Below are 18,200 nucleotides of genomic sequence, written 5' to 3' on the forward strand. Positions count from 1 at the left end.
AGCTGTCGGAAGTGTCCACCATTGTGCACCAACTTCAGTCGCAACTTCAGCAGCAACCATCTCCTCCGCCAGCTCCTGCACCCCTCCCGCAGCGAGTGGCCACTCCTAGCCTCCGCCTGTCCTTGCTGGACAAATTTAATGGGGACTCTAAGTTTTGCCGTGGCTTTCTTTCGCAATGTTCCCTGCACTTGGAGATGATGTCGGATCAGTTTCCTACTGAAAGGTCTAAGGTGGCTTTCGTAGTCAGCCTTCTGTCTGGAAAAGCCCTGTCATGGGCCACACCGCTCTGGGACCGCAATGACCCCGTCACTGCCTCTGTACACTCCTTCTTCTCGGAAATTCGAAGTGTCTTTGAGGAACCTGCCCGAGCCTCTTCTGCTGAGACTGCCCTGCTGAACCTGGTCCAGGGTAATTCTTCCGTTGGCGAGTACGCCATACAATTCCGTACTCTTGCTTCTGAACTTTCCTGGAATAATAAGGCCCTCTGCGCGACCTTTAAAAAAGGCCTATCCAGCAACATTAAAGATGTTCTGGCCGCACGAGATACTCCTGCTAATCTGCATGAACTCATTCATCTAGCCACTCGCATTGACATGCGTTTTTCTGAGAGGCATCAAGAGCTCCGCCAGGAAAAAGACTTAGATCTCTGGACACCTCTCCCACAGTCTCCATTGCAATCTGCGCCTAGGCCTCCCGCCGAGGAGGCCATGCAAGTGGATCGGTCTCGCCTGACCCTGGAAGAGAGGAATCGCCGTAAGGAAGAGAATCTTTGTCTGTACTGTGCCAGTACCGAACATTTTTTGGTGGATTGCCCTATCCGTCCTCCACGTCTGGGAAACGCACGCTCGCACCCAGCTCTCGTGGGTGTGGCGTCTCTTGATGCTAAGTCGGCTTCTCCACGTCTCACGGTGCCTGTACGGATTTCTTCTTCAGCCAGCTCTTCCCTCTCAGCCGTGGCCTGCCTGGACTCTGGTGCCTCTGGGAATTTTATTCGGGAGTCCTTGGTGAATAAATTCCGCATCCCTGTGACCCGTCTTGTCAAGCCACTCCACATTTCCGCGGTCAACGGAGCCAGGTTGGATTGCACCGTGCGTTTCCGCACGGAGCCCCTCCTAATGTGCATCGGACCTCATCATGAGAAAATAGAGTTTTTGGTCCTCTCCAATTGCACTTCTGAAATTCTCCTTGGACTACCCTGGCTTCAACACCATTCCCCAACCCTGGATTGGTCCACAGGGGAGATCAAGAGCTGGGGTACCTCTTGCTTCAAGGACTGCCTTAAACCGGTTCCCAGTACTCCCTGCCGTGACCCTGTGGTTCCTCCTGTATCCGGTCTCCCTAAGGTCGTTATGGACTCTGCCCGCCTTAAGAAGTGCCTCTCCCCCCCTCCCAGTCCAGTCAGGCAAGCCTCGATGCCTCCTCGTGGCCCTCGTCCTGGTGTCACACTGCCCCGTGCCAGGCCTCGCCCTCTGCCCTCCCTCCCCATTCCCACTCCTGCTGTACTGCCTGCCGTTGAGGAATCCCTCCATCCTTTCCCGGTGTCCTCATCCCAGGGGGGGCAGTTACCGGACAAAGAGAAGGGGAGACCTAAGGGGGGGGGGTTCTGTTACGCCTTGCGCTCCGGGTCCCCGCTCCTCCCCGGAGCGCGTACGGCGTCTCTCTCTCCGCAGCGCCCCGGTCGGTCCCGCTGACCGGGAGCGCTGCACTGTCATGGCCGTCGGGGATGCGATTCGCACAGCGGGACGCGCCCGCTCGCGAATCGCATCCCAGGTCACTTACCCGTTCCCGTCCCCTGCTGTCATGTGCTGGCGCGCGCGGCTCCGCTCTCTAGGGCGCGCGCGCGCCAGCTCCCTGAGACTTAAAGGGCCAGTGCACCAATGATTGGTGCCTGGCCCAATTAGCTTAATTGGCTTCCACCTGGTCCCTGACTATATCTGACCTCCTCCCATGCACTCCCTTGCCGGATCTTGTTGCCCTTGTGCCTAGTGAAAGCGTTTTGTGTGTCCAAAGCCTGTGTACCAGAACTTCTGCTATCCACCCTGACTACGAACCTTGCTGCCTGCCCCGACCTTCTGCTACGTCCGACCTTGCTTCTGTCTACTCCCTTGTACCGTGCCTACCTTCAGCAGCCAGAGAGGTTGAGCCGTTGCTAGTGGATACGACCTGGTCACTACTGCCGCAGCAAGACCATCCCGCTTTGCGGCGGGCTCTGGTGAAAACCTGTAGTGACTTAGAACCGGTCCACTAGCACGGTCCACGCCAATCCCTCTCTGGCACAGAGGATCCACCTCCTGCCAGCCGGCATCGTGACAAAAGGCATCAATTGGCACAAAACAAATAAATGTAAACATAACTACACAGTGAAATAATGTAAAGTGCCAGATTGCGTAGAAGACATCAACTGTTATAAATATACAGGAGGCAGTGAATGATACCCACTAGTTCAGCAGCAAACAGATGCGCGGCAGAGATCGGGATGGCACCACACCATCGCACGTTTCGGCATGCAAACCATCGTCCGGGAGTGGCTCTATCCCAGAACGCCCATCTTTAAATAAGCCTAGTGAGACAATCAGAACGCTGCCACCATAGCCTAAACGTAATTACCTCAGCGGCATCCAGTTGTGTTTGAACCTCCTCTCCCCCCTGTGGCTTGGTATGGCGCATAAACATTGCCAGGGTTACTTCTGCCGACACCCAGAGGGCCAAGTCACATGATCACCTTACATGACAAACCACGTGATGAGTGTCATAGAAGAACTCAGACCCGCGGGATGCCGCGAGAGGACATGGGCAGTCATGTGCACTAGCGGTGGGAATGGCCAGTTCATACAAATGTAGTGGCCGAATGGATTACCAGTGAGTTGAGCACCAGATAATCGTGGAGTCCGGAATAGTTACTGATATTACAAAAATAAATACAATTTCATAGAGTGGGTATGACTGCAATGAATAGATATTAGTATATGAGTAGTAGATTAAAGCATGTGATAAATTAAAGTAATGAATGAGTAATAGATTAAAATGTATGGGCAGAGACATATCTCTTGATTAAAACATATGCTCTAAACCAACAACCAAGAGGAGGAGAAAAATGTAAGTAATTAATGAATATATTAACCTCTTCAGGACCCATGACGTATGCATACGTCTTCACACCCTGGGTCTTAAGGACCCATGACGTATGCATACGTCATGGCGTTTTCCGGTCTCTGCCGCTCGCCGGGCAGAGATCGGAACTGGATGCCTGCTGAAATCCTTCAGCAGGCATCCAGGGCAAACGCCGAGGGGGGCCATGTAGGCCCCCCATGTCGGCGATCGCCCGCAAATCGCAAGGGAAATCGCCCTTGCGATCTGCGGCGATACCGGGCTGATCGGGTCTCTGGGACCCAACCGCCCGGCAATTTCGCATGATCCCGGCTGTCGCAGACAGCCAGGACCATGCTGGAGTATCGGAGCGAGGTGGCAAGCCGGCCACCTCCTCCGATCCCCTGCGATCTGTCGGTTAGTTAACCGACCAATTGCATGAGGGGGCCCGGTTACTTCCTCCCGTCCTGCCCGGCCCCTGAAAGTCCGGAGAGGACGGGAGGAAGACCGGAGGACGCGGCGGGGGACGGGGGAGTGCTGGGGACCGGCCCGGGTACTTACCTCGTCCCTGAAGACCCGGATCCAGACGATGAAGATGGCGGCGGCGGCGACAGGTGAGTGGATCTTCAGCCGCGGTCGGGCCCTTTACAGCAATGCACGTCTCCGTAAAGCGACATGCATTGCTGTAATAGGACCCTGTAAACTACAACTCCCAGCATGCCCAGACAGCCCTTGGCATCTGGGCATGCTGGGAGTTGCAGTTTTGCAACATCTGGAGGTCCACAGTTTGGAGACCACTGTGCCCTTCCAGATGTTGCAAAACTACACATCCTCAGCATGCCCTTACTGTCCAGGCATGCTGGGAGTTGTAGTTCTGTAACATCTGGGCCTTCAGATGTTGCAGAACTACAACTCCCAGCATGCCTGGACAGTTTTGGCATACTGGGAGTTGTAGTTTTGCAACATCTGGAAGGGCACAGATTGGGAACCACTGTATCAGTGGTCTGCAAACTGTAGTCCTCCAGATGTTGCAAAACTACCACTCCAAGCATGCTGGGAGTTGTAGTTCGGCAACATCTGGCTCTAAAGATGTTGCCGAACTACTACTCCCAGCATGCCTGAGAATGTTTGGGAGTTGTGGTTTTGCAACAGCTGGAGGCACACTGGTTGGGAAACATTGTTTCCTAACTCAGTGTTTCCCAACCCGTGTGCCTCCAGCTGTTGCAAAACCACAACTCCCAAACATTCTCAGGCATGCTGGGAGTAGTAGTTTTGCAACAGCTGGAGGTCCCCCCCCCCCTGTGAATGTACAGGGTACATTCACATGGGCAGGGGGCTTACAGTGAGTATCGGGCTGCAAGTTTGCGATGCAGCAAATTTTGCGCGGCAGCTCAAACTCGCTGTAATCCCCTGCCCGTGTGACTGTACCCTAAAAACACTACACTACACTAACACAAAATAAAATAAAAAGTAAAAAACACTACATATACACATACCCCTACACAGCCCCCCTCCCTCCCCAATAAAAATAAAAAACGTCTGGTACGCCACTCTTTCCAAAATGGAGCCTCCAGCTGTTGCAAAACAACAACTCCCAGTATTGCCAGACAGCCGTTGACTGTCCAGGCATGCTGGGAGTTTTGCAACAGCTGGAGGCACCCTGTTTGGGAATCACTGGCGTAGAATACCCCTATGTCCACCCCTATGCAAATCCCTAATTCAGGCCTCAAATGCGCATGGCGCTCTCTCACTTTGGAGCCCTGTCGTATTTCAAGGCAACAGTTTAGTGTCACATATGGGGTATCGCCGTACTCGGGAGAAATTGACTAACAAATCTTGGGGGTCTTTTTCTCCTTTCACCCCTTATGAAAAGATGAAGTTGGGGTCTACACCAGCATGTTAGTGTAAAAAAATAAACTTTTTGCACTAACATGCTGGTGTTGCCCTATACTTTTCATTTTGACAAGAGGTAAAGGGGAAAAAAGCCCCACAAAATTTGTAACACAATTTCTCCCGACTACGGAGATACCCCATATGTGGGCACAAAGTGCTCTGGGGGCGCACAACAAGGCCCAGAAGGGAGAGTGCACCATGTACATTTGAGGTGATTTGCACAGGGGTGGCTGATTGTTACAGCGGTTTTGACAAACGCAAAAAAAACAAAACCCCACATGTGACCCCATTTCGGAAACTAGACCCCTCACGGAATGTAATGAGGGGTGCAGTGAGAATTTACCCCCCACTGGTGTCTGACAGATCTTTGGAACAGTGGGCAGTGCAAATTAAAAATGTTGTACAGCCCACTGTTCCAAAGATTTGACAGACACCAGTGGGGGGTAAATGCTCATTTTATGCCTTGTTACGTTCCTCAAGGGGTCTAGTTTCCAAAATGGTATGCCATGTGTGGGTTATTTTGCTGTCCTGGCACCATATGGGCTTCCTAAATGCGACATGCCCCCCGAGCAAAATTTGCTCTCAAAAAGCCAAATATGACTCCTTCTCTTCTGAGCATTGTAGTTCGCCCGTAGTGCACTTCAGGTCAACTTATGGGGTACCTCCATACTCAGAAGAGATGTGGTTACAAATTTTGGGGGGTATTTTCTGCTATTAACCCTTGTAAAAATGTGAAATTTGGGGGGAAACACACATTTTAGTGATTTTTTTTATTTTTTTTTTACGTATGCAAAAGTCGTGAAACCCCTGTGGGGTATTAAGGCTCACATTATTTCTTGTTACGTTCCACAAGGGGTCTAGTTTCCAAAATGGTATGCCATGTGGGTTTTTTTGCTGTCCTGGCACCATAGGGGCTTCCTAAATGCAACATGCCCCCGAGCAAAATTTGCTCTCAAAAAGCCAAATATGACTCCTTCTCTTCTGAGCATTGTAGTTCACCCATAGTACACCTCAGGTCAACTTATGGGGTACCTCCATACTCAGAAGAGATGGGGTTACAATGTTTGGGGGGTATTTTCTGCTATTAACCCTTGCAAAAATGTGAAATTTGGGGGGAAACACACATTTTAGTGAAATTTTATTTTTATTTTTTTACATATGCAAAAGTCGTGAAACCCCTGTGGGGTATTAAGGCTCACTTTATTCCTTGTTACGTACCTCAAGGGGTCTAGTTTCCAAAATGGTATGCCATGTGGGGGATTTTTGCTGTTCTGGCACCATAGGGGCTTCCTAAATGGAACATGCCTCCCAAAAACCATTTCAAAAAAACGTACTCTCCAAAATCCCCTTGTCGCTCCTTCGCTTCTGAGCCCTCTACTGCGCCCACCGAACACTTTACATAGACATATGAGGTATGTGCTTACTCGAGAGAAATTGGGCTACAAATATAAGTATACATTTTCTCCTTTTTCCCCCTTGTAAAAATTCAAAAATTGGGTCTACAAGAACATGCGAGTGTAAAAAATGGAGATTGTGAATTTTCTCCTTCACTTTGTTGTTATTCCTGTGAAACACCTAAAGGGTTAAAACGCGGACTGAATGTCATTTTGAATACTCTGGGGGGTGCAGTTTTTATAATGGGGTAATTTGTGGGGTATTTCTAATATGAAGACCCTTCAAATCCACTTCAAACCTGAACTGGTCCATGAAAAATTGTGAGTTTGGAAATTTTGTGAAAAATTGGAAAATTGCTGCTGAACTTTGAAGCCCTCTGGTGACTTCCAAAAGTAAAAACACGTAAATTTTATGATGCAAACATAAAATAGACATATTGTATATGTGAATAAAAAAAAAATTATTTGGAATATCCATTTTCCTTACAAGCAGAGAGCTTCAAAGTTAAAAAAATGCAAAATTTTCAAATTTTTCATAAAATGTTGGGATTTTTCACCAAGAAAGGATGCAAGTTACCACAAAATTTTACCACTATGTTAAAGTAGAATATGTCACGAAAAAACAATCTCGGAATCAGAATGATAACTAAAAGCATTCCAGAGTTATTAATGTTTAAAGTGACAGTGGTCAGAATTGCAAAAAATGGCCGGGTCCTGAGGTGTAAAATGGCTGGGTCCTTAAGGGGTTAAATGAGTAAATATATTGTAGTGGTAGGAGAACATACAATATAAGAGGTAATGAGTAGTAAGTGTAAGGGCTTATTTACACTATGGAATTTCCACCCATAGAGCGGGTGCGTGCTGAACAAGTCAGTGGCATGTCCGCTCAGAAATGTGCTGTGTTCATGGATGCCAATGAATTTCCTAGCACATTCAACCAAAAGAATGAATGATGTTCTGCTGCGGATATTCTGTACAGTGAATGGTGCAGCAGAATCCCATTGAAAGCAAAGAAAGTCAGAGTTCAGCTCAATACATAGAGTGAATGTGCCCTAATACAACATTCAGTATAATACTTTCTTTGTACTATTGTACTTCTTCTTGAAATAATAGTGACCACGGGAAGTATAATTTTTTTTTAACTGTATTTTTATTAGAGATTTATGCAATTAGAGATGTAGGAAAAAATATCTCAAGGTGGAATAACTCAAACAGTATTGGTTATGAAAACATAATGTATGACCACTGAAAGTATAATTTTAATATGCCAAGTCTGAGACTATGCTTTGTTTATTAAAGTTATTTTATTTTGCAGTTATTGCTATCAAAATCAATGGATATGTACAGAGCATACCTGCCTTATTGAACCAGAATTTATAAACTTTATTAATACAGGAGACTATGGGTAAGTAAAAAAAAAAAGTAAATTCTAGCATTACATACGAAAAAAATAAAATAAAAAAACTAACCTGTGACCAGCTAAAGTTAAAGAAAAAAAGTCAGAACAGTTTCTATCTCTAAACCATCATCACTGTCTTATACTGTAGAAGAATACTGTAGGTTTCTATGCTTCTCTTCATATCTATTCTTTGCTGCAATACATAAAAACCAAGTCTGAGCATAGCACACTGTGTATGTACATTGCTGTCATAGTAGTGGGGAAGCTCACCTAAGTCATGCTGATTGGTCCTTAACCCCTTAAGGACCGGAGGTTTTTCCGTTTTTGCATTTTCGTTTTTTGCTCCTTGCCTTTAAAAAAATCATAACTCTTTCAAATTTACACCTAAAAATCCATATGATGGCTTATTTTTTGCGCCACCAATTCTACTTTGTAATGACGTCAGTCATTTTGCCCAAAAATCTATGGTGAAGCGGGAAAAAAAATCATTGTGCGACAAAATTGAAAAAAAAACGCTGTTTTGTAACTTTTGGGGGCTTCCGTTTCTACGTAGTACATTTTTCGGTAAAAATGACACCTGATATGTATTATGTAGGTCCATACGATTAAAATGATACCCTACTTATATAGGTTTGATTTTGTCGGACTTCTGGAAAAAATCATAACTACATGCAGGAAAATTAATACGTTTAAAATTGTCATCTTCTGACCCCTATAACTTTTTATTTTTCCGTGTATGGGGCGGTATGAGCGCTCATTTTTTGCGCCGTGATCTGAAGTTTTTAACGGTACCATTTTTGTATTGATAGGACTTATTGATACAAATGATTAAATGATATAAAAAGTGACCAAAAATGCACTATTTTGGACTTTGGAATTTTTTTGCGCGCATGCCATTGATCGAGCGGTTTAATTAATGATATATTTTTATAATTCGGACATTTCCGCACGCGGTGATACCACATATGTTTATTTTTATTTTTATTTACACTGTGTTTTTTTTATTATTGGAAAAGGGGGGTGATTCAAACTTTTAATAGGGGAGGAGTTAAATGATCTTTATTCACTTTTTTTTTGCAGTGTTATAGGTCCCATAGGGACCTATAACACTGCACACACTGATCTTCTATGTTGATCACTGGTTTCTCATAAGAAACCAGTGATCAACGATTGTGCCGGATGACTGCTCATGCCTGGATCTCAGGCACTGAGCAGTCATTCGGCGATCGGACAGCGAGGAGGCAGGAAGGGGCCCTCCCGCTGTCCTGTCAGCTGTTCGGGATGCCGCGATTAGCCGCGGCTATCCCGAACAGCCCGACTGAGCTAGCCGGGAACTTTCACTTTCACTTTTAGCCGCGCGGCTCAGCTTTATATCAGAAGAGCAGGACCGCGTTATATCAGAAGAGCAGGACCAAGGACGTACCGCTACGTCCTTGGTCCTTAAGGGGTTAAAGGGGTACTCCATGGAAACATTTTTTTTTTTTTTTTTATGAACTGGTGCCAGAAAGTTAAACAGATTTGTAAAATACTTCTATTTAAAAACCTTAATCCTTCCAGTCCTTCCACTGCTGTATACTACAGAGGAAGTTGTGTATTTCTTTCCAGTTTGGCCACAGTGTTCTCTGCTTTTACCTCTGTCCATGTCAGAAACTGTCTAGAACAGGTAGTAAACCTATCCTGCTCTGGACAGTTCCTGACATGGAGAGCACTGTGGCCAGACAGAAAATAAATTTAAAAAGAAATACAACTTCCTGTGGAGCATACAGCAGCTGAAAAGTATAGGAAGGATTGACATTTAACTTTCTGGCACCAGTTGATAAAAAAAATTGTTTTCCATCGGAGTACCCCTTTAACCCCTTAACGACGCAGGATGTAAATGTACGTCCTGGTGAGCTGGTACTTAACGCACCAGGATGTACATTTATGTCCTATACATAACCGCAAGCATCGGAGCGATGCTCAGGTCATGCGCGGCAGGTCCCAGCTGCTGATACCCACCTTTAATGGCGAACATCCGCGATCGCGCGGATGTCCGCCATTAACCCCTCAGATGTCGTGATCAATACAGATCACGGCATCTGCAGCATTGCGGTCACTAAAATGGATGATCAGATCACCCGCAGCGCTGCCGCAGCGATCCGATCATCCAGCATGGCAGACAGAGGTCCCCTCACCTGCCTCCGCTGCCTTCCACAGGTCTTCTGCTCTGGTCTGCGATCGAGCAGACCAGAGCAGATGACCGATAATGCTGATCAGTGTTATATCCTATACATAGCACCGAACAGTATTAGCAATCGAATGATTGCTATAAATAGTCCCCTATGGGGACTATTAAAGTGTAAAAAAAAGGTTAAAAAAAGTTTTAAAAAATGTGAAACACCCCCTCCCCCAATAAAAACTTATGTTATCCCATTTTACCTATTTCACCCCCCCAAAAAGTGTAAAAAAATATTTCATATACATATTTGGTATTGCCGCATGTGTAAATATCTGAACTATTAAAATAAAATGTTAATGATACCGTACAGTGAACGGCGTGAACGTAAAAAAAAAAGTCCAAAATAGCTGCTTTTTTATAACATTTTATTCCCAAAAAATTCATAAAAAATGTATTATAAGTTTTATATAAGCAAATATGGTATCAATAAAAAGTACAGATCACGGCACAAAAAATGAGCCCTCACACCGCTGCTTATACGGAAAAATTAAAAAGTTAAAGGTCTTCAAAATAGGGGGATTTTAAACGTATTAATTTGGTTGAAAAGTTTGTGATTTTTTTTTAAAGCACAACAGTAATAGAAAAGTATGTTATCATGGGTATCATTTTAATTGTATTGACCCAAAGAATAAAGAACACATGTCATTTTTACCATAAATTGTACGGCGTGAAAAGGAAATCTTCCAAAATTTGCAAAATTGCGGTTTTCTTTTAAATTTCCCCACACAAATAGTATTTTTTGGGTTGCGCCATACATTTCATGGTAAAGAGAGTGATGACATTACAACAGACAACTGGTCGCGCAAAAAACAAGCCCTCATACTAGTCTGTGGATGAAAATATAAAAGAATTAGGATTTTTTGAAGGCCAGGAGGAAAAAACAAAAACGTAAAAATAAAATTGTCCCAAATGGGCTGAGTCCTTAAGGGGTTAAAGTTAAAGGGGTATTTCAGGGGAAAAAACTTATTTTTTTTTAGGTCAACTGGCTCCAGAAAGTTAAACAGATTTGTGATTTACTTCTATTAAAAATTCTTAATCTTTCCAATAGTTATCAGCTGCTGAAGTTGAGTTGTTCTTTTCTGTCTGACAATGCACTCTGCTGACACCTCTGTCTGTCTCAGGAACTGTCCGGAGCATAAGAGGTTTTCTCTGGGGATTGGCTCCAACTCTGGACAGCTCCCAAGACAGGTGTCAAGTTTTTTCCTGGAATACCCCTTTAATGTTACCAAAGGGCCATTAAAGGGGTACTCCGGCGCTTAGACACGCCCCCTTCCATAGGCTTGCATTGAGGGGCGGAGCATGACGTCACACAGGGGCGGAGGCGTGACGTCACACGCCGCCGGCCCTGTGATCTACAGTAATCAGACCCAGAGCGAACATGCTCCGGGGACTGATCATAAACGTGGTGCGGCATGCAAGATCACGGGGTCCCCAGCGGTGGGACCCCCGCGATCAGGCATCTTATCCCCTATCCTTTGGATAGGGGATAAGATGTCTAAGCGCCGGAGTACCCCGTTAAAGAGTTTAATTTTCTACCTGACATAAATACGCTTTGCCAGCAGTCCATATTCTTTCACATTTTAATGTTTACACAGTACAATCATTTACATAAATACATTAACAAATAAATGAAACTAACTTGAGAAGTAATAGTGATTACAATGTATGAACCAGAAGAGTAAAGGAATTTAAATTGCATTTTATCACAATTTTTACAGTTTTTACTAATGAGAAACATATTTTATCCAGTATAGTCTTTTGGTTGCAGCATTCAGATCAAATTATTTGTATATTCTTTCCATGTTTGTGTTGGTTTCCTTCTAGGATGCCACTTTTTTTGATAGGTTAAATGGGGTTAACCCTTTAATTGACTTTCTATTGAGCTCTTCCCAGTATATGACTGAATTGGGACTTTAGTCTGTAAGTTTAAGGACTGATATAAAAGAAAACATTCTATGTACACTGCCTCAGAATATGTTGTCACAATATTACAGGATTACTGTCAATCACTAAAGTATTTTTAATTGCAGGTGGAAAGCAGACAACTATAGCCAGTTTTGGGGCATGACTTTAAGGGAGGGGTTTGAATATCGGCTGGGTACTAAATCCCCATCTCCCTTGCTGCTCAGCATGAATGAAATGACAGTAAGTTATCCTCATGGTTAAACCACAATAATACTAAAAAAAAATGAATCTGTAAATTATAAATAATTGATGTCCACACATGGGTTATATCCATACTGAGAAGAAATGGGGTTACAAATTTTGGGGGGCATTTTCTCCTATTACCCCTTGTAAAAATGTAATATTTTGGGGGGGGGGGGGGGGGGGAACAGCATTTTAGTGAGACACTTAATTAATTTACACATACAACTTAATGAAAAGTTGTCAAACAACTGTGGGGTGTTAAGGCACACTGTACCCCCTGTTAGGTTCCTTGAGGGGTGTAGTTTGCAAAATAGCATGCCATGTGTTTTTTTTTTTTTTTTGCTGCTGAACATTAGTGTTGAGCGGCATAGGCCATATTCGAATTCGCGAATATTCGCGAATATATGGACGAATATTCGTCATATATTCGCGAATATTCGCATATTCATAATATTCTCGTTTTATTTTCGCATATGAGAAAAGTCGCGTATGCGAAAATTAACATATGCGAAAATTAACATATACAAAATTAGCATACGCGAAAATTCGCGTATGCGACAATTCGCATATGCTAATTTTCGCATATGCTAATTTTCGCATATGCGAATTTTCGCATGCCAATCTCACACAGTAGTATTAGAGCCTTCTTTACATCACACAAGCTGGAAGCAGAGAGGGGTGATCACTGTGATGTGTACTGTGAAAAAAAAACAAAAAAAAAACGAATATTCGTAATTACGAATATATAGCGCTATATTCGCGAAATTCGCGAATATGCGATATTCGCGAATAATATTCGAATTGCGAATATTCGCGAGCAACACTACTGAACATATTGTATATGTGAATCAATATATAATTTATTTGGAATGTCTATATTCCTGATAAGCAGAGAGCTTCAAAGTTAGAAAATCAATTCAATTTTTTCATCAAATTTTGGAATTTTTCTCCAAGAAATGATGCAAGTATAGATGAAATGTTACCACTAACATAAAGTAGAATATGTCACTAAAATATCTGATCTCGGAATCAGAAAGAAAGGTAAAATCCTCCCAGAGTTATTAATACTTAAAGTGACAGTGGTCAGATGTGCAAAAAACGCTCTGGTCCTTAAGGCCAAAATGGGCCTGGTCCTTAAGGGGTTGAAAAGGGGAAATGTTTTTTATTTTTTTATTTTTTTAGTTGGGTGGTGGTGTATGGTACTCTGACATGTGACCATACTTTTCTACCTTCCCAGAGGAAGAAAAACAGGCACGGCAAGTAAGGCATGGTCATGGAGCAATATCACAAGGCTGCATGGGACAATTGAAATGCCCCAGAGTATGAATAAATCATTGCTGCTGCTCATGCTGCTACAGCTCCTTATTTCTGTCTTATTTCTAGTATAGTCTCTATGTTGTCATTATTACTGTCATCTAGGGTTCCTCCTTCTCCAACCTGTCAGATATCCATAATGTGTTAATAGTTCAGTTGCTGCTATACCATACCTATGCATAGCACTGTGCAGTATTTGCAATAAAAAAATTGCAATAAGCAGTCCCATGTGGGAAGCAACAAAGTGTGAAGAAAAGTGTAAAAGTGTAAAAAAAAAAAAAAAACGGCATAAACATAAAAAAAGTTAAAATTGTTGCTTTTTGAGAAGTTTTTTTGTCTATGTAATTCACTGTGCAGTAAAACTTACAAGTTATCTTTATTTTTCAGAACAGTAAAATGACAAATATATGTAATTTGTTTAGATTTTGTTAAAAAAAATGAGTACACAAATACTTTACATATTTTGATACTATACGTTGTCAACAGAGCTATGTAATGGCTAATTTTTTTCACCTTAGTCTGTATTTTCTGGGGGGTACCATGTATTCTTAGATCAGATGTTTTGATCATTTTTTTAAAACATTTTTACATTGTGTTGACTAGAGATGAGTAATTTTTTGAAAAATTGTATTCAGCAGATTCGCAGAATTTTCCAAAAAAATGTGTTTCGGTCCGAATTTATTTGCGGCAAATCACTGTTAAAAATGGCTATTTCTGGCCTACAGAGAGCCTCAATAGGGGTGTAGAACACTTTGCCTTGCTGAAATATCACTGTTATTCAGTATGACATGAAGATCAGATGTTACGCCGAGCGCTCCGGGTTCCCGCTCCTCCCCGGAGCGCTCGCTTCACCTCCTCCGCTGCAGCGCCCCGGTCACGTCCTCTGACCCGGGGCGCTGCGATCCTGCTGCTAGCCGGGATGCGATTCGCGATGCGGGTAGCGCCCGCTCGCGATGCGCACCCCGGCTCTCCTACCTGACTCGCTCCCCGTCTGTTCTGTCCCGGCGCGCGCGGCCCCGCTCCCTAGGGCGCGCGCGCGCCGGGTCTCTGCGATTTAAAGGGCCACTGCGCCGCTGATTGGCGCAGTGGTTCCAATTAGAGTTATCACCTGTGCACTCCCTATATTACCTCACTTCCCTTGCACTCCCTTGCCGGATCTTGTTGCCTTAGTGCCAGTGAAAGCGTTCCTTGTGTGTCCCTTGCCAGTGTTTCCAGACCTTCTGCCGTTGCCCCTGACTACGATCCTTGCTGCCTGCCCCGACCTTCTGCTACGTCCGACCTTGCTTCTGCCTACTCCCTTGTACCGCGCCTATCTTCAGCAGCCAGAGAGGTGAGCCGTTGCTAGTGGATACGACCTGGTCACTACCGCCGCAGCAAGACCATCCCGCTTTGCGGCGGGCTCTGGTGAAAACCAGTAGTGGCTTAGAACCGGTCCACTAGCACGGTCCACGCCAATCCCTCTCTGGCACAGAGGGTCCACTACCTGCCAGCCGGCATCGTGACAGTAGATCCGGCCATGGATCCCGCTGAAGTTCCTCTGCCAGTTGTCGCTGACCTCACCACGGTGGTCGCCCAGCAGTCACAACAGATTGCGCAACAAGGCCAACAGCTGTCTCAACTGACCGTTATGCTACAACAGTTGCTACCACAGCTTCAGCAGTCATCTCCTCCGCCAGCTCCTGCACCTCCTCCGCAGCGAGTGGCCGCTCCTGGGATACGCTTATCCTTGCCGGATAAGTTTGATGGGGACTCTAAGTTTTGCCGTGGCTTCCTTTCCCAATGTTCCCTGCATCTGGAGATGATGTCGGACCTGTTTCCCACTGAAAGGTCTAAGGTGGCTTTCGTAGTCAGTCTTCTGTCCGGAAAAGCCCTGTCATGGGCCACACCGCTCTGGGACCGCAATGACCCCGTCACTGCCTCAGTACACTCCTTCTTCTCGGAAATCCGAAGTGTCTTTGAGGAACCTGCCCGAGCCTCTTCTGCTGAGACTGCCCTGTTGAACCTGGTCCAGGGTAATTCTTCCGTTGGCGAGTATGCCGTACAATTCCGTACACTTGCTTCAGAATTGTCCTGGAATAATGAGGCCCTCTGCGCGACCTTCAAAAAAGGCCTATCCAGCAACATTAAAGATGTTCTGGCCGCACGAGAAATTCCTGCTAATCTACATGAACTTATTCACCTAGCCACTCGCATTGACATGCGTTTTTCTGAAAGGCGTCAGGAACTCCGCCAAGATATGGACTCTGTTCGCACGAGGCGTTTCGTCTCCTCGGCTCCTCTCTCCTCTGGTCCCCTGCAATCTGTTCCTGTGCCTCCCGCCGTGGAGGCTATGCAGGTCGACCGGTCTCGCCTGACACCTCAAGAGAGGACACGACGCCGTATGGAGAACCTCTGCCTGTACTGTGCTAGTACCGAACACTTCCTGAGGGATTGTCCTATCCGTCCTCCCCGCCTGGAAAGACGTACGCTGACTCCGCACAAACGTGAGACAGTCCTTGATGTCTACTCTGCTTCTCCACGTCTTACTGTGCCTGTGCGGATGTCTGCTTCTGCCTTCTCCTTCTCTACAGTGGCCTTCTTGGACTCTGGTTCTGCAGGAAATTTTATTTTGGCCTCTCTCGTCAACAGGTTCAACATCCCAGTGACCAGTCTCGCCAGACCCCTCTACATCAATTGTGTAAATAATGAAAGATTGGACTGTACCATACGTTTCCGCACGGAGCCCCTTCTTATGAGCATCGGATCTCATCATGAGAGGATTGAACTTTTGGTCCTCCCCAATTGCACCTCGGAGATTCTCCTTGGACTTCCCTGGCTTCAACTTCATTCCCCAACTCTGGATTGGTCCACTGGGGAGATCAAGAGTTGGGGGTCCTCTTGTTCCAAGAACTGTCTAAAACCGGTTCCCAGTAACCCTTGCCGTAACTCTGTGGTTCCTCCAGTAACCGGTCTCCCCAAGGCCTATATGGACTTCGCGGATGTTTTCTGCAAAAAACAAGCTGAGACTCTACCTCCTCACAGGCCTTATGATTGCCCTATCGACCTCCTCCCGGGTACTACTCCACCCCGGGGCAGAATTTATCCTCTCTCTGCCCCAGAGACTCTTGCCATGTCCGAATACGTCCAGGAGAATCTAAAAAGGGGCTTTATCCGTAAATCCTCCTCTCCTGCCGGAGCCGGATTTTTCTTTGTCTCCAAAAAAGATGGCTCCCTACGTCCTTGCATTGACTACCGCGGTCTTAATAAAATCACGGTTAAGAACCGCTACCCCTTACCCCTCATCTCTGAACTCTTTGATCGCCTCCAAGGTGCCCACATCTTCACTAAATTGGACTTAAGAGGCGCCTATAACCTCATCCGCATCAGAGAGGGGGACGAGTGGAAAACGGCATTTAACACCAGAGATGGACACTTTGAGTATCTGGTCATGCCCTTTGGACTGTGCAATGCCCCTGCCGTCTTCCAAGACTTTGTCAATGAAATTTTTCGTGATCTATTATACTCCTGTGTTGTGGTATATCTGGACGATATCCTAATTTTTTCTGCCAATCTAGAGGAACACCGCCGGCATGTCCGTATGGTTCTTCAGAGACTTCGTGACAACCAACTCTATGCCAAAATTGAGAAATGTCTGTTTGAATGCCAATCTCTTCCTTTTCTAGGATATTTGGTCTCTGGCCAGGGACTACAGATGGATCCAGACAAACTCTCTGCCGTCTTAAATTGGCCACGCCCCTCCGGACTCCGTGCTATCCAACGCTTTTTGGGGTTCGCCAATTATTACAGGCAATTTATTCCACATTTTTCTACCATTGTGGCTCCTATCGTGGCTTTAACCAAGAAAAATGCTGATCCCAAGTCCTGGCCTCCTCAAGCAGAAGACTCCTTTAAACAACTCAAGTCTGCCTTTTCTTCGGCTCCCGTGCTCTCCAGACCTGACCCTTCCAAACCCTTCCTATTGGAGGTTGATGCCTCCTCAGTAGGAGCTGGAGCTGTTCTTCTACAAAAAAATCCTTCCGGGCATGCTGTCACTTGTGGTTTTTTCTCTAGGACCTTCTCTCCAGCGGAGAGGAACTACTCCATCGGGGATCGAGAACTTCTAGCCATTAAATTAGCACTTGAGGAATGGAGGCATCTGCTGGAGGGATCAAGATTTCCTGTTATTATCTACACCGACCACAAGAACCTCTCCTACCTCCAGTCGGCCCAACGGCTGAATCCTCGCCAGGCCCGGTGGTCTCTGTTCTTTGCCCGATTTAATTTTGAGATTCACTTTCGTCCTGCCGATAAGAACATTAGAGCCGATGCTCTCTCTCGTTCCTCGGATGCCTCAGAAGTTGATCTCCCTCCGCAACACATCATTCCACCTGACTGCCTGATCTCCACTTCTCCTGCCTCCATCAGACAGACTCCTCCAGGAAAGACCTTTGTTTCTCCACGCCAACGCCTCGGAATCCTCAAATGGGGTCACTCCTCCCATCTCGCAGGTCATGCGGGCATCAAGAAATCTGTGCAACTCATCTCCCGCTTCTATTGGTGGCCAACTCTGGAGACGGATGTTGGGGACTTTGTGCGAGCCTGCACTATCTGTGCCCGGGATAAGACTCCTCGCCAGAAGCCCGCTGGTTTTCTTCATCCTCTGCCTGTCCCCGAACAGCCTTGGTCTCTGATTGGTATGGATTTTATTACTGATTTACCCCCTTCCCGTGGCAACACCGTTATTTGGGTGGTCGTTGATCGATTCTCC

At 45.6% G+C, this 18,200-nt stretch overlaps 1 protein-coding gene across 1 annotated transcript in view; it reads left to right on the plus strand.

The window, feature by feature from the left end:
• The first annotated feature begins 2,673 nt into the window (after window positions 1–2,673).
• TINAG (tubulointerstitial nephritis antigen) overlaps window positions 2,674–18,200 on the plus strand; it is a 128,718-nt gene continuing 113,191 nt past the window's right edge. The window contains exons 1-3 of the mRNA XM_056563576.1: window positions 2,674–2,859; window positions 7,690–7,779; window positions 12,022–12,136. Coding sequence (XP_056419551.1) covers window positions 2,819–2,859; window positions 7,690–7,779; window positions 12,022–12,136 — 246 coding nt within the window. The 5' untranslated portion in view covers window positions 2,674–2,818. The remainder of the gene's footprint in view (window positions 2,860–7,689; window positions 7,780–12,021; window positions 12,137–18,200) is intronic.

Source organism: Hyla sarda, chromosome 3, assembly GCF_029499605.1.
Source record: "Hyla sarda isolate aHylSar1 chromosome 3, aHylSar1.hap1, whole genome shotgun sequence".
In the NCBI taxonomy this organism is placed as follows: domain Eukaryota; kingdom Metazoa; phylum Chordata; class Amphibia; order Anura; family Hylidae; genus Hyla; species Hyla sarda.